The 16,596-nt window shown below is 40.3% G+C and overlaps 1 protein-coding gene across 1 annotated transcript in view; it reads left to right on the forward strand.

The window, feature by feature from the left end:
- LOC126457452 (UDP-sugar transporter UST74c) overlaps positions 1–14,404 on the forward strand; it is a 139,573-nt gene extending 125,169 nt beyond the window's left edge. The window contains exons 4-5 of the mRNA XM_050093735.1: positions 11,827–12,063; positions 12,999–14,404. Of these exons, the coding sequence (XP_049949692.1) occupies positions 11,827–12,063; positions 12,999–13,643 (882 nt within the window). The 3' untranslated portion in view covers positions 13,644–14,404. The remainder of the gene's footprint in view (positions 1–11,826; positions 12,064–12,998) is intronic.
- The last annotated feature ends 2,192 nt before the right edge of the window (positions 14,405–16,596 follow it).

The raw sequence follows: 16,596 nt of genomic DNA on the forward strand, positions 1-16,596 counted from the left end.
TGTCTTCATGTTGCAATGCCAGCCCCATCTGTAGGGATTGTGAATGATTGCTGCATGCAAACACTCCTTGTACCGCTCCTCCCATCTGTGTCAGCTGTGGAAAGTAACATTCTCCCTGCTTACCAGATTGCACTGTTTTCCAGAGAGAGGGGAGAAGACTATTAGACTCTGTGCAAACCAACTTACGAAGAGGCCAAGAAGTAATAAGAGCAGTAGCATCCAGAATGTATAAGTGTCTCTTACGCTATAACTAAGACATTGTCGCCCCCCTTTGGCAATGGTACTCATGTCCATTACACCCCCAGGACTGCTCGAGCATGCCTGCCCACTTATGGTTGGGGCCTCTCCTCTTGATTCTTGTCCAACATCTACTTTGGGATCATTGTTGGCTTCCCATCCACCATGGACATTGTCCCTCCCTCCCCCCCCCCCCCCCCCCCCTTTCGCCCTTCCTCCCAGCAGGAGGCAAATAGTCTTCATCCAGCTCTTCTTACCATTGCCTGAAACTGATTGAGAAAAGTCCTTGCAGACATCCAAAGCCTCTAAAGAGAGAAAGGATAAGACGTCTTCCAAGAAAGATTGTGGTGGCCCCAACGCCACACCAAATCTCAGCTTTCCCACTCCTGTGACAGAGGCGGAGATCATGGTGGCCCCGGAAGCCCCAGATCTCACACACAACGGGACCTAGAACCAGCAGATGACTCTAGGGCATAACCTGCCTCCTTGGTTCCTTCGTGGCCTCACAGTATGTAAACATTATTCTCTGGTGAAATTGTAGCTGTTTTTTCCACCACCTGGCTGAGCTACAGTTCTTAAGCACTTCCCCTGCCTACTGCGTTGCCCTTCAGGAGACTTGGTTTCCAGCAATGTGGACTGTGGCTCTTTGTGGATACTGAGGATATTATAAGAATTGTACTGCCTATGACAGGGTGTCACATGGAGTTTGCACATATGTTCTGGACACCCTATATAGTGAACTTGTGCTTCTTAATACACCTTTGTAGGCTGTGGTTGTTAAGATAGGGGCATTTCAGGATATTACCATCTGAAGTGTTTACCTCCTTCCTGATGGTGAAAGTGTCTTGGAACATACTGTTGGCACTGGTTTCTCAGCTCCTCCCACCTTTCCTAATCTTGGGTAATTTTGATGCTCATAACCCTTTGTGAGGTGGTAAAGATGTCGAAAGCTTGACCTTTGTCTCTTGAATACTGGAAGGTAGATGGGGTTAAATGTCGTGTCGACATAAAGGTCACTAGAGATGGAGCACAAGCTTGGATTGTCAGGGAACGGGGAGATCAGCTGTGTCTTTTCAAAGGAACCATCCCAGCCTGGAGAGATTTAAAAAAATGACAGAAAACCTAAATCTGGACCGAGCGAGGTGGCGCAGTGGACTCGCATTCGGGAGGACGACGGTTCAATCCCGTCTCCGGCCATCCTGATTTAGGTTTTCCGTGATTTCCCTAAATCGCTTCAGGCAAATGCCGGATGGTTCCTTTGAAAGGGCACGGCCGATTTCCTTCCCCATCCTTCCCTCACCCGAGCTTGTGCTCCGTCTCTAATGACCTCGTTGTCGACGGGACGTTAAACACTAATATCCTCCTCCTCCTAAATATGGAGGGCAGGAATTGGGTTTGAACCATTGTCCCCCCGAATGCAACTCCATTGTGTTGGCCATTGCACCACCTTGCTCGGTGTATTGAATACTGGTGCCCCCACACTTCAGTGTGGCGCACGAAACTTTCTTGACCATTCACCTCTCCATCTGCATCCAGCTTCTTCTGCTGTCCAGCCACTGGAGAGTCCACGATGACTTGTATGGTAGTAACCACTTCCCGATCTTCCTTCTTCTCCATTAGTGTCAGTCCCTTGGAAGCTTGCTGAGATAGGCCCTCAACGACGTTGGCTGGGATGGTTTTGCCTCTGCTGTGACCCTTGGTTCCCCACTGCAAGGAGATACAGATGAGGCAGTTCAGAATACAACTACAGCCATTCTTTCAGCAGCAGATTTAGCAATCCCCTGTTCTTTGAGATTGTGCTGATGGAAGACAGTACCTTGGTGGTCATCAGCAATCGCAGAGAGCATAAGAGATCATAGACGGGCTCTCCAGTGCCATAAGTGCCACCCATCAGTGCAGCACCTTATTGCCTTTAAGTGGCTCCATGCCCAGGACCACTGCCTAAAGAAAAAGGACAGAAGCAAGAAAGCTGAATAGAAAGTTCCAGTGATCGGACCACACACCTTCACAGGTCTGGGCAAAGATCAGATGTCACTACAGATATCATACATCTGCAGGTGTATCTAGTATTACCTCGGATGGTGGTTTCTACACTGACGCAGCTGCTGTTGCCAAATGTTTTGCTGTGCATTATGCTTGAGCCTCTGCATCTGAGAACTATCAGTCAACCTTTTGTGTCCTGAAATAGTGGGTAGAGTGAAAGCAATTATTTGTACCTAGAAGCCACCTGGCGCCGTATAACGTTCAATTCAGCAAGTGGGAATTAGTGTCCTAGCCCATTGCCCTGATGCAGCCCCAGGGCTAGACCGCATTAACAACAAAGTGCTCAAGCACCTATTGTTGGAGTGTCAGTGTCCATATTCTTGCCACCTTTAACCACGTCTAGAGCAAGGTAGATTTCTCCTCACGATGGTTAGAGAGCAACATCATCCTAGTACTGAAACTGGGTAAACTCCCTTTTGAGATAAACTGTTGTTGCCCAGTTAGCCTCACCAATGTTCTCTGTAAGTTGCTTCAGTGCATGGTGAGCTGGCAGCTGTGTTGGCTCCTTGAGTCTCGTGGTCTTCTGGCTCAGTCCCAGGGTGGTTTACGCCATTGTCGTTCTACTACTGATAATCTGGAGTTCAAGGAGTCTGCCATCCAAACAACTCTCGCCTGATGTTAACACCTTTTCGCTGTCTTCTTAGACCTGCAAAAGGCTGAAAACATCACAAGGCAGCGACACAGCCTTCCTGCCATACAAGAGTGGAGTCTAGGGGATCCACTCCTTCTCTTTATCCAGAACTTGTCTAATTGTGTTTTCTAGGTTCAGGTTGGTGCCTCCAACAGTTCTCTCCATATCCAAGAAAATACCGAGTGCCCTCTCTTTTCAGTAGCCATAAAAGGTCTAGCAGCAGCTGTGGGGTCCTCAGTATCACCCTCCTTGCGTGCTGAAGACGTTTGCCTCTACTATTGCTCATCTAGTGTAGATATCACTGAATATTGACTGCAAGACACCATACGAAAGGTGTAAACACGTGTGCTCATCAATGGCTTTTGGTTTTCAGCTGCCAAGACTCATGTCATGCACTTACGTTGGCATCATATCGTTCAACCACAACCTTACCTCAATGACCAATTACTCAATGTGATGGACTTATCACTTTTTAGCACTGGTATTCATGTTTGGATGTAGATTATCCATCTTTGCCAGCTTAAGTGAAAGTACTGGCTGCACTTTAATACACTTAACTGCCTGAGTAATACTAGCTGGGTTGCAGATTGCACTTCCCGTCTGCATCTTTACAAAGCCGTGATACAATCCTGTCTTCGTTATGGGACTCTGACATACGGTTTGGCATCGCTGTCAGCATTATGGATGCTGGATCCAATTGTGGCGTTAAGACTTGACAGGAATCTTTCAAACTAGCCATGTTAGCAGCTTACTCTTCAAGGCTGGGGGCCCTCTATTGTGGATCAGGTACCAACATCACAATATCAGGTACGCTACATACATTTGCAGCTCCCCTAAACATCCAAACTGCAGTCTCCTCTTACCAAATACAGAAAGTGATCTCCCACATGGTGGCCCCAATCAGGGATTACAGTCAAAATCTGCATCATGTGCTGCCTCTCTGAACTCCAGTTGTTTCCTCCATCACCTCTTCTCTAGGCCCACTCACATAAAACTCCATGGTGCATCTCTCGACCACAGCTTTGTCTTGATCTGTCAAGTTCTGAAAGACTCAGTTCATCTGAGGCCTTCGGACACCAATTTTTCACCATCCTTGGCACATTCTGGGCTTCAGTAGTTGTCTATACTAAAGGCTCAATGGTTATTGGTCTTGTAGGCTTTTCTTGTACTCATGCAGGACATACTGAACTGCACTCCTTGCCGAATGGCTATAATGTTCTCACTGCAGAATTAATAGCCATCGTGCTCTTGAGCATATGTTTCTGCTTCAGAGAGCCTTTCCCATCTGCAGCAACTCCTTCAGCAGTTTGCAAGCCCTTGACCAGTGTTAACCTCGCCATCCCTTGGTCATGTCTATTCACGATACCTTGTGTGCCCTTGACCAATGCGGACACTCTGTGATCTTTGTCTGAACCCGAGGCCTCATTGGGGTCATGGAGAATAAACTTGCTTATAGCCTGGCCAAACTGGCTACCAGTATATAGACTTGAGAGTGGTATTCAGTAACAGGACTCTGATCGATATTACACCATCAAGTTTTAGTATCTCTAATACAGAATGGCTCAGTCTGGCTTTGCCAAACTTTGTGTGGTAAGTGGAGACTATGAATCCATGGCAATCCTCACCGAGCGAGGTGGTGCAGTGGTTAGACACTGGACTCGCATTCGGGAGGACGATGGTTCAATTCCGCGTCCGGCCATCCTGATTTAGGTTTTCCGTGATTTCCCTAAATCGCTCCAGGCAAACGCCGGGATGGTTCCTTTCAAAGGGCACGGCCGACTTCCTTCCCCGTCCTTCCCTAATCCGATGAGACTGATGACCTTGCTGTCTGGTCTCCTTCCCCAAAACAACCTCCAACCATGGTAATCCTCCCTGCAGGCCTCTCGCAAGGACTCTACTGTCCTTTTCTGGATCTGCATTGGCCATACTTCGCTGACTCATGGTTATCCCCTCCTCTGGGAGGACCCATCCCACTGCTAATGCAGTTCCTGTTTGATAATGGTCCTCATTTCGCTGAACTGTCCTAACCTAGCTGTTTTGTGGCAGGCGCTTAAGCTCCCTGACTTGCTACCCCTGGTGTTAAGAAACAATGTCTCAGCAGCTAAGTTAATTTTACATTTTATTTTTGAAGGGGCTTTTACTACTCCGTTTAAGGGAGGGCTACTAAACCTTATCAGCCCATTGAGGGCCCCTAAATTAGAGCCTTCAGAAACAGATGCATACAAGATACCACAAATGCCTGAAGTGGTAATTTTGCAACATGAAGTCACCCAAGCAATTAATTCTACTCACAATTGGAAAGCCCCAGACCCATACACATTCCCTAATACACTTACACATGGTATAACCTACCTGAATCCTAAAGATCAAGCAGACACAGCAAACCCAGCTAAATATCGCCCCATAACATGCCTACCAACAGTATACAAAATATTAACTTCAGTCATTACACAGAAATTGACACATACAACACAGAACAAAATTATAAATGAAGAACAAAAAGGCTGTTGCAAAGGAGCACAAGGATGTAAAGAGCAACTGATAATAGATGCAGAGGTGGCATATCAAGCTAAAACTAAACAAAGGTCACTACACTACGCATACATTGATTACCAAAAAGCTTTTGATGGTGTACCCCACTCATGGTTACTACAAATATTGGAAATATACAAAGTAGATCCTAAATTGATACAATTCCTAAACATAGTAATGAAAAATTGGAAAATCACACTTAATACCCAAACAAATTCAAATATCACATCACAGCCAATACAGATTAAGTGTGGAATATACCAAGGAGACTCATTAAGTCCTTTCTGGTTCTGCCTTGCTCTGAACCCACTATCCAACATGCTAAATAATTCACATTATGGATACAATATTACTGGAACATACCCACACAAAATCACACATTTGCTATACATGGATGATCTAAAACTACTGGCAGCAACAAATCAACCAATCACTAAAGATAACAGAAGTATTCAGCAATGATATAAATATGGCTTTTGGAGCAGACAAATGTAAGAAAAATAGCATAGTCAAGGGAAAACACACTAAACAAGAAGATTACATATTTGATGACCACAGCGACTGCATAGAAGCGATGGAAAAAACAGATGCCTATAAATATCTAGGATACAGACAAAAAATAGGGATAGATAATACTAATATTAAAGAAGAACTAAAAGAAAAAATATAGACAAAGACTAACAAAAATACTGAAAACAGAATTGACAGCAAGAAACAATACAAAAGCTATAAATACTTATGCTATACCATTATTGACCTACTCATTTGGAGTAGTGAAATGGAGTAACACAGACCTAGAAGCACTCGATACACTTACACCATCACAATGCCACAAATATAGAATACATCACATACATTCAGCAACAGAAAGATTCACATTAAGCAGAAAGGAAGGAGGAAGGGGATTTATTGACATAAAAAACCTACTTTATGGACAGGTAGACAATTTAAGAAAATTCTTTACAGAATGAGCAGAAACTAGCAAAATACACAAAGCAATCACTCATATAAATACATCAGCTACACCACTGCAACTTCATAACCACTTCTACAACCCTTTAGATCACATAACATCAACAGATACAAAGAAAGTAAATTGGAAAAAGAAAACACTACATGGCAAGCACCCATATCATCTAACACAGCCATACATCGATCAAGACGAATCCAACACATGGCTAAGAAAAGGCAATATATACAGTGGGACGGAAGGATTCATGATTGCAATACAGGATCAAACAATAAACACCAGATATTACAGCAAGCATATTATTAAAGATCCCAATACCACAACAGATAAATGCAGACTTTGCAAACAACAAATAGAAACAGTAGATCACATCACAAGCGGATGTACAATACTAGCAAATACGGAATACCTCAGAAGACATGACAATGTAGCAAAAATAATACATCAACTACTTGCCATACAACATAAACTAATAAAACAACACGTTTCCACATACAAGTATGCACCACAAAATGTACTGGAGAATGATGAATACAAATTATACTGGAACAGAACCATTATAACAGATAAATCACCACATAACAAACCTGACATCATATTCACCAATAAAAAGAAGAAATTAACACAACTAATCGAAATATCCATACCCAATTCAGTAAATATACAGAAGAAAACAGGTGGAAAAAATTGAAAAATACATCCAACTGGCTGAAGAAGTAAAGGACATGTGGCATCAGGATAAAGTTGACATTATATACCAATTATACTATCAACTACAGGAGTCATACCACAGAATATCCACCAGCACATCAACACAATACAGCTACATCCAAACTTATATATACAACTACATAAATCTGTAATTATGGATACATGTTCAATTACCCGAAAGTTCCTAAATGCAATGTAACATATACCGTACAGTTAAATGGAAGTCACGCTTGATCAAGTCCATGTCGCTTTCCATTTTTAACCAGACATAATGTCTGAGAAAGGAGATGATGATGATGATGATGATGATGATGATGATGATCAATTCTGTGGTTTCCACTGGAAAAGAGAGAGAGAGAGAGAGAGAGAGAGAGAGAGAGAGAGAGAGAGAGAGAGAGAGAGAGAGAGAGTGTGTGTGTGTGTGTGTGTGTGTGTGTGTGTGTGTGTGTGTGTGTGTGTGAATTTTTGCACAATTTGCTAATATTGTGTACTCCCTTAACTCATTAGTGCTGGAATTAATTTTTTCATGATTTTTTAAAAAACTTGCTGTTGCTACGTCTCTTGAAATCAAGCTGAAAAATAGTTTGGTTTCTTGCTTCATTATACAAAATTCAACTGTTTTGTATGGCGACATCTAACATCCATGTAAAGAGACACCAGTACCATTTCTTGCTTCTTATTGCAATATGATAGCATGCTAGATTCTGATCAGTACCTCCCATATATGTATTATATTTGGCTACCAGTTTTGGTCTGGGAATCATATTTCGCTTTTTTAGTTGCGAGAATCTCGTGACTTGGCCAACTACTTGTGCAGCACATGAAGAGATCATTGTGACAACTGAGTTGTCCAACCACTGCACATACAATAATCCATCATTCTTCTCTATTCGGATCTGGGGCCTCAACAAACACATCACCTTCAATATCGTCATTATAAAGAATCTCCAGTGCCTCAGCAAGAGAGAAACCTCTTGTAAAACAAAAGAGAAAATTTGTCATTTTACTGAGTACAAGCACCTAGCGTTGCCATATGGCAACACCGACATTCAAACGGCCTAAATGAACGCAATTTATTTTACGGCAAGCAGTCACCTCCAAAGAATATATATTTGAGTATTCAAAGCACAACTATACTAAAAAACCAAATTATATATTGTAAGTTACTGTGTAAAACGTACATACTCGAACTTGTTCTCCATTTTTCTTCGTCATTCAGCAAACGACGACTTCCAACACTGCTTATGCCGCAGAATTTAAATGTATTGTTAAAACTGTTGCATTGTAGTGATCTTTCCAGTCTTGCAGAGTGGAATCCAATGCTGCCAACGCAACTCGTATGATGTCGTGGAATCAACGATTTTTAAAAATGTGTTACAAACATTGCCTTATGGCAACACATGGCACTAATGGGTTAATACCATCTAGTGTCAATATATTCACAACTGGTTGTCTTCTTGCCTGCATTGAGACATATTTGTAAAATGGTTCTTTATTGCTGGAAATAGTGATGTTTGTGTATAATTTTCTTTTGCATTATTTTTGAAACAGTCATTCTTAGCATTGTACTTTGTACTGTACAGTTTCTGGAACACTGCAGGCACATCAACAGTTACCACTTACAACAGAGGGGGCTTTTAAAAGACAGTACAAGTCATTTCTTGTTGCAGTAACCTTTACTTTCTGGGAACAATTACTTGAAAGTCATCCAGTATTACAATGTTTCTGGTTCAACTTTTCTTGATTAATTTCATGTAAATGCCACACATCAGTGTGTTTTGGCAAATGGAAATATATGTTTTGCTCCCCATATTACAGGATCTGTGTGTTTCTTCATGGCTGATATTCCCTAATGTTGAATTTTCTGTCTGATTGACTGTGTTGTGCATTGCTTGCATACTTCATTTCTTGAAGAAAAATTACCTCAGGTGGAGCTTTTTATTAATTATGGTTGTTGCTGTTACCAAGACCTCTTTCACTTATTTATTGTGAAAGCATACCCTTCTATTATATTGACTAGTTAATCTGAAGCTTTGCAGGCTTTTTGTCATTAGCTCTTTACTTCAGTCAGCCAATATTACCACTTCAGCATCAGCATTTCTGTAGTGTCATACAAGGTAAATAACCTAATACTAGGCCAGCATGATAGTTAAGGACTCCGATCAAATTGTTGGAGTCCAGGGCGGTCTTCAGGATCTTGTGAACTTGCATAAATTCCAACTCTTTCTTCATCTGAGTGCCACAAGCATTTGCCCTGGCTTATTATTAGGTACATAAAAGTCCACTTGCCATCATTGCCTCTACAGATCTGCCATCTTCATACTTGTAACACAACTCACATTAACAGCATGTTACAGGAGGGATGGGAGTGAGTAGTGATGTGACATGCTGTTCCTGTATGTTTATACAAATAACACTTGAGACAAAGCAACTTGCCTGTGTCGAGAGCATTTCTTGCACAAATAGCAAATGTCGTACAGGATTTGCAATGGTGTGTCATCACACATTTGAATTGGGCTCAGTATTGCCAATTTATTTACAGGGTGTTTCAAAATGAACATGCCAGTTGTAAGGCATTGTAGCATTTATTACATTCAACTCAAAATTGTAAATAATACACAACATGAAAGAGCAACTCAAACAGTTCCATTTGTATGTCTGTGTGCAATGGGAAGAGTATGGAATGACATAGTGCCTGAAAAATATGTTGAACGAGTGTGAGTCTTTCATGCTTAGCCCCAAGAAATATCCCCACACAAAGTTTATGGGCCTCTCTTTTTCGGTGAACCAACCATAACTACTGATTCTTATCTTGATGCGGTACAGCTATGGCCTGTGCCTCATTGGGAAGAAGCTGAACAACACATCTTTATTTGGGAGCAAGATGGTGTGCCGCCTCACTGTCATAACTCGATACGCGACTGGTTAAACAAAGTTTTATCCGGCCGGCGGATTGGGTGCAAGGGGCAGGTTGACAAACAGCATTTTTTGCGTGTGCCTCTGATACCAGCTGATCTATCCAACTTTAGAAACAGTGTTTTTGCAGTAGTTACTCTTAACACATTGATCGAGGTTTTAGAGCAACTATCCTGTTGACTTGACGTGTGATCGGTGTTCACACTGAATAATTGTAAGAAAAAGTGTTTGTGTTTCTCTTTCATTTGGTGTATTATTTATAATTGTAAGGTGAAAGTAATATGTGCTACAAAGCCTTAAAACCCGTATATTAATTTTGAAACACCCTTCAGTTTGATTCTACCATGTATAAACACACGCCATGGAGAAATCCATATTACTACATATGACGTAAGTCGGTGTGCCTTGGTTTACTTGAAACACTTTGTTCCCATGTCACCTGTAATGGTTATGGTAACTAATTAGGATTAGAATTAGAATTCTGTGAGTGGTTCCTTCACACACCATCTTGTTGATGGGTTTCCTGTTTTGTTCCCCGTCAATGCCACATTTGGACAAGATATCATAAATGTATAGAATGCATGTGGGCACATGCTAATCTCTGTGGATATACAAAATACTGATTTTGACTTGATGTATTGGGTGATGATATTGGTGTTCAGTTGATTGTCCCACAAGCACTACCCTCAACTGACTGAACCAGCATCTGTGAACTGATGGAGAGACGTGCTGCATCTATCCTTCACAGTTTAGTGCACATTGTAATTCATACCTTAAGGAGCTGCAGTTCACTTGAGTTTGATTTTATGCTAGTTTTTAGACATTATGTTCACAATTTTTTTTGTGACAAAATCTTTGCTGACAGCATTTGAAACAAGAAGGGATCAAACTGACATTTCAGTTTGTTAAAAAAATTGTTTTTGCTTGTCTTCACAGCAGAAAAATCCAACAAGGTATGAAGGGACTTAAGTACTATAAAAGTTTGGACTAAATCAGTGTTTAATTGGTATTTTGAAAGGAAAAAAACTTAGTTAATTATGTTACCAAATCTGTTGATTAATTTTTTGTTTCAGCCTAGCGTGTGTTGAGCAGGTGAAGACTGAACGAGGTATAGAGAAAAAACTGTTTCAATCTTTCAGAAAAATTGAATGTCACATTAAAGTGGGCGATACCTCATTGTGCTTGAGATGGAAAATTTCAACTTGCATGTCCTGCCAGATGCAATGCAAAAAAGAGTTGCTTAGCGGAATGGAAAAGTGGGCATATTAATTATATTCTGAAGGCCCAGGAAGACCAATAAATGAATCATAGAAATGACAATAGGCAATTAAGAGGAAAAAGTGGGTGTGTAACCAGAAGAGATGTTGAAAAATGGAGCAAAGAAAACATTTGGTGGATTCCTTGTGATAAGAGAGGACCTATCTCCAATTTAAACTCACTTGCAGTTAAAATGACTTCAGTAACTCCTGTCCTTTCTTGTAGTCACTAGTCTCCTTGCTTTGGTAAAGGACGAAAAAAATTATGGGATAGGCAGGATGTGACTGCATGTGAATCTGCTCAGGATCGTAATAAAGTAGCGTACTGGACTTCGTCTCTTATGCTTCAGCATTTGGCATACTTGCTCTAGTTACATTCCTTTTTTGATAATTTGCAGAAAGTTGTGTTTTTTCTCTGTCATCATAATGCATTTAACATGAAATTTTTTGAGTGCTCTCTACGTTAAATAAGTTTTTATTCTGGAACTTTGCTGCATTATTGTGAATATTTTGAAAATGAACTGTTACAGGTGGTAAACAAGACTGTATTGACAACTTATGGATTTCCTTCTGCTCAAGTTCTTGGTCTGGGTCAGATGGCTGCTACCGTAGCAGTACTCATTGTTGCACGGAGCATCAATGTGCTATCTTTCCCTCCATTTGATAGAGGCATCTTTCGTAAACTATGGCCACTGCCCCTGATTTACATGGGAAATGTTGTCTTTGGGCTCTATGGGACAAAACAACTTTCCTTGCCAATGCTTACAGTAAGTATAATTTTTTGTGTGTTAAATAGCTGATAGGATCATTATGTCTACAAATTTCATGAAAATAATGAAAATCACAGGTTTTCTTCCAAATGTATAGCAGTAGATCAACCATTATTCTTCAGGCCATGTGATAAGAAAGCTGAAAGTGGACTTTAGCATTACTAGCTTATTGTTACTTTCATATGTACCATATTGCACAAGATGATGTATTCACTCAAGGTCTGATGCTTAACTGTGCTGTTCCTTGATGAAAGAAATGGTGATATATTTATCATTGTAGGTGACAAAACAGTGGGTGCATCATAGGTAAAAAATAATACTGCTTTCACATTACTCTGTGTGCCTGACACAAACCCCCCCATCTCTCTCTCTCTCTCTCTCTCTCTCTCTCTCTCTCTCTCTCTCTCTCTCTCTCTCACACACACACACACACACACACACACACACACACACACAGAGAGAGAGAGAGAGAGAGAGAGAGAGAGAGAGAGAGAGAGAGAGAGAGAGAGAGAGAGAACTACTATTGTAGTGAATATGTAGTGGCCATCACTACAAAGTAATGTTAATAGCCACAATGTGTATGGTATCTAGTACTATTCATGACTGTTGAGAACAGCATTGTATAAGAATGACTCACATGAAATTTGTATTGCTTGCTTGATGACCTGGTAATTTAAAAAATTAGTGAAATAATGTTTTCAGTGAAATAAATTTTAGGTAGGTAATCATAGGATTTGTGAATTTTGCTTGTATATTGAAAAATTCAAACTACAGAAAACAGTTTCTTATTGAATTGTTGTTGGGCCATACACAAATTGATTTTAATGATTCGATGCATTAACATACAATAAATTATCATAGACACTATATAGTCTTGTGTAAATTGTTTTGAAAAAAAAAAGAGCCTCTGATCTAAATATCTCTTACTACAGGTTCTGCGACGTTTTTCGATTCTGATGACAATGGTAGGTGAATTTTATTTGCTGGGTGTTAGACCAACTACAGCTGTCCAAATATCTGTTTATACAATGATTCTTGGTGCAATAATTGCTGCAAGCAATGATCTAGCCTTCAGTGCAGAAGGCTACATATCAGTTTTGCTGAATGACTTCTTCACTGCAGCAAATGGTGTTGTTGTGAAACAAAAGCTGGATGCAGCAGAGCTTGGGAAGTATGGACTAATGTTTTATAATTCACTGTTCATGTTACCACCGGCCACTGTGTTTGCATGGGCCACGGGGGAACTGGACAGGGCCATTGCATTTTCTGATTGGGATCAGCCACTTTTTTTGGTGCAGTTTGCTGCCTCGTGTGTGATGGGCTTTGTGTTGACTTATTCTGTTATGCTTTGTACCATGTACAATTCAGCATTGACAACTACAGTTATTGGATGCCTCAAGAATGTGTGTATTACTTATCTAGGTATGGTGATTGGTGGAGACTATATATTTTCTTGGCTGAATTTCATAGGCATCAACGTCAGTGTTATTGGAAGTCTTGTGTACACCTGGGTGACATTTAGAAGAAAACCAAGACAAGAGCCAAAGTCAAATGCTGCTGTCACAACAGTTGTATGATGAAGACTAAAGTGGTGGTATTCTCAGTGACAGTATGCATCTTACAATACTACTGAAACTGTGATTTCACTTGACTTGTGTATGTGTGTAACTGCAACTGAACATGTGAAAAAGATCTCAAATTTAGTTCTTTTTGCTCATCTGCGATTCGAGGTGGTGATATGTTTGCTCTGTAGCATATCATAGGTTGAGAATGGTGAGAGAATGTAGAAAAAAGGCGCACATTAATTCCAGTACATCAAACTAAACTCTATCCGGTACGTCATACAAGAGGGCAATGATCACAGCATTGACAAATTTTTATGCAATGCTACATAAGTGCTTTGAAAAGCTAGTCTGAAATTCTTCCTAGTGTGGTATATTTTTCTAAACATAATGAATGAAGTCAGTAATTGAGAGTCTAGTATATACTGTATGAAGTTCTTACTTTAACAAATGTTAAACAGGATCTGTAAAATTACCATGTGTTAAAATATTTATGTAAGCACATGCAAAATGTGTGTGTGTGTGTGTGTGTGTGTGTGTGTGTGTGTGTGTGTCAAATTTCGGACTCTTGGTTATGGCCTGAGCTGCAGGAACTAGTTTACATTATTGATGAGGAGAGACTCACGTCGATCCACAAAAATACTTGTCATATGTCAAAATAATAATAATAATAATAATCATAATCATAATGCCAGTGCAAAAATTAAGATCCTCAATTGTACACATACAGACAATTTTCATTTGAGTGCAACAAATAGAAATACAGTATTGTGCTGCAAAATCTGGTAAATGAAACTTGCCGTTTATTACTGCACTGAAGACACATGGTATGGAGTTCCATACACAGTGTTCGGACAGATTTCCGGATGTGCATTAAGTCGGATACCTACCTACCTACCTACCTACCTACCTCTCTCTCTCTCTCTCTCTCTCTCTCTCTCTCTCTCTCTCTCTCTCTCTCTTTTACTCTAACTCTGCTGTGATGCACTCTTATGGATCACTCAATTAAATGAGTGTATTGATGGTTGTAAAATCTAACTCCAGATATTTGTACATAGGTAACTTTAAACTGCTACTTAAAGAGACAGATTTTAAGTTAGCAGCAAAGCGTTGCGCAGAGGCCTACCCATGTGTATGGTTGTTGTTTTCCTGCACATTTCATGACAATGAAATATCAGTTACTTGTTGAAGGTGCTAAGCCTATTGTCAGCTTCATGTTGTAACACTGGTAGTTGTGTACAAAATCTCATGTGTTATTCAGTTTAGATTCATGCTACCCCCACTTCACATATTGTAGAATGACTAGTTTTTATGTGAAAATTGTGCCATTTTTGGAAATGTTTGTGTTAATTATGTGCCATAATCAAACATTTTGTGCTCAGAATGAAGAATGTTACATTTTTGTGTTTTAGTAGCTGGAGGGTTAATGATAAGAGGTCTTTGGAGATATTCCTTATTAAGTATATCAATAATAAGTTGTCGGATGTCTTCTGTAATATAGTTTTTAGCTGACTTTAGTTTGTTACTCAGCATCCTTCTGTTTTAAAATTAGTTGTCACCTGCAGAAAGGCTGTTAAGACAATTATTTAGGTTTGGGCTCTGTTGAGACAAGACATTAACATACTTGATGAAACAATTACATCTACTAGAAAGTACATTCCTATGGACTGCTACAGTAAAAGCCAGAGCGCTGATATAAGCAGTTTGTGCCTGTCTTAATCATTTTCAGTCAACTCCCGTTTACTGAAACTCATTCAGAGTTCTGCCTTTTCCAAGTAAGCTTTCACAATTATATTTAGCAGCCCTAAAAGCACAGACATCACTGTTCCAGTCAACATAACAACTAGACCATTTGGTGCGCTCACCTACCTTTGTCTGTACCGATTGTTGCATGGGCTCTGGTATGTGGTAATTAGTCCTAATTTTATTCACTCACAAATTATCAAAATCCTCCAGATGCACTTAAATATTGTCAGGCACCAGATTAAAATTTTTTGAACCTGTTCTTGGTACATTAAGCAGTTCTACCCATCCAAAGTGCACACTGCTTTTACATGTGACGTTCTACTTACATGATGCAGTGTAATCATTCAGCTGAGATGCCTGATAATGCTTACACACAACTCATTTTCTACATCTTGTGTGCTATGGCACACTGACTGCTTCACTTGAGTGTCAACTAACTGCTGTTCCCACATACCTTTATGAAATTTGCAACAGAAACATTACCATTACCATTACCATGACCATGGTTACCAACAGTGTGATGTTAAAGATTCCCATTCTATCACAGGAATTCGTAAAGTGTTCTGTCCTCCTCCTCCTCCTCCTCCTCCATGTAGCAAGATAATGGTGGTACTATGCACAAGCTGAAGCCAGTTTAATTGGCATGATGGTCAGAATTGACACACCTTCCAAGGTTCTATGAAAAGGTGTGCTTCTGTGGCTCTCTCTGTATACTTTTCTGCCAAACTATCAATTTGCGGCATTTATTATTTCACTTGAAATGCATTTATCATGCATTGTTGCATGAACACTCAAATTTGATGTGTTTAAGCAGTTATTCTGCCCATGTTCCATATGTGAAAGGATCAGGAACAACCCCTAATGTATAATACAGAGGGAAGTACCCTCTGCCATGCACTCTAGTGACTTGCAAAGTATAGATGTAAATGTAGAATATGCTTGCTGTAATTTTTTCCACTCAGTTAGTAGCAAACACCTTACTTTTAAATTATAAACAGCTCTAGAAGATAAACAGACTGTGCAGGTGTGCACTGGCTGAAGTGGGTAGAACACCTCTTACATAGTAATCGAAAATCAATCAACAGTTGCCTCAAAGCTTGAGAACTTCTCAATAAATGTCTTGAGAGACTCACATATACCAGTCGTGCGTGTGCGTGTGCGGGTGCGGGTGCGCTTGTCCTGCACTCTGAGGAGGACATCAGGCTGTGATATCTTGTACAGT

Source organism: Schistocerca serialis, chromosome 2 (genome assembly GCF_023864345.2).
Source record: "Schistocerca serialis cubense isolate TAMUIC-IGC-003099 chromosome 2, iqSchSeri2.2, whole genome shotgun sequence".
Classification (NCBI taxonomy): Eukaryota; Metazoa; Arthropoda; class Insecta; order Orthoptera; family Acrididae; genus Schistocerca; species Schistocerca serialis.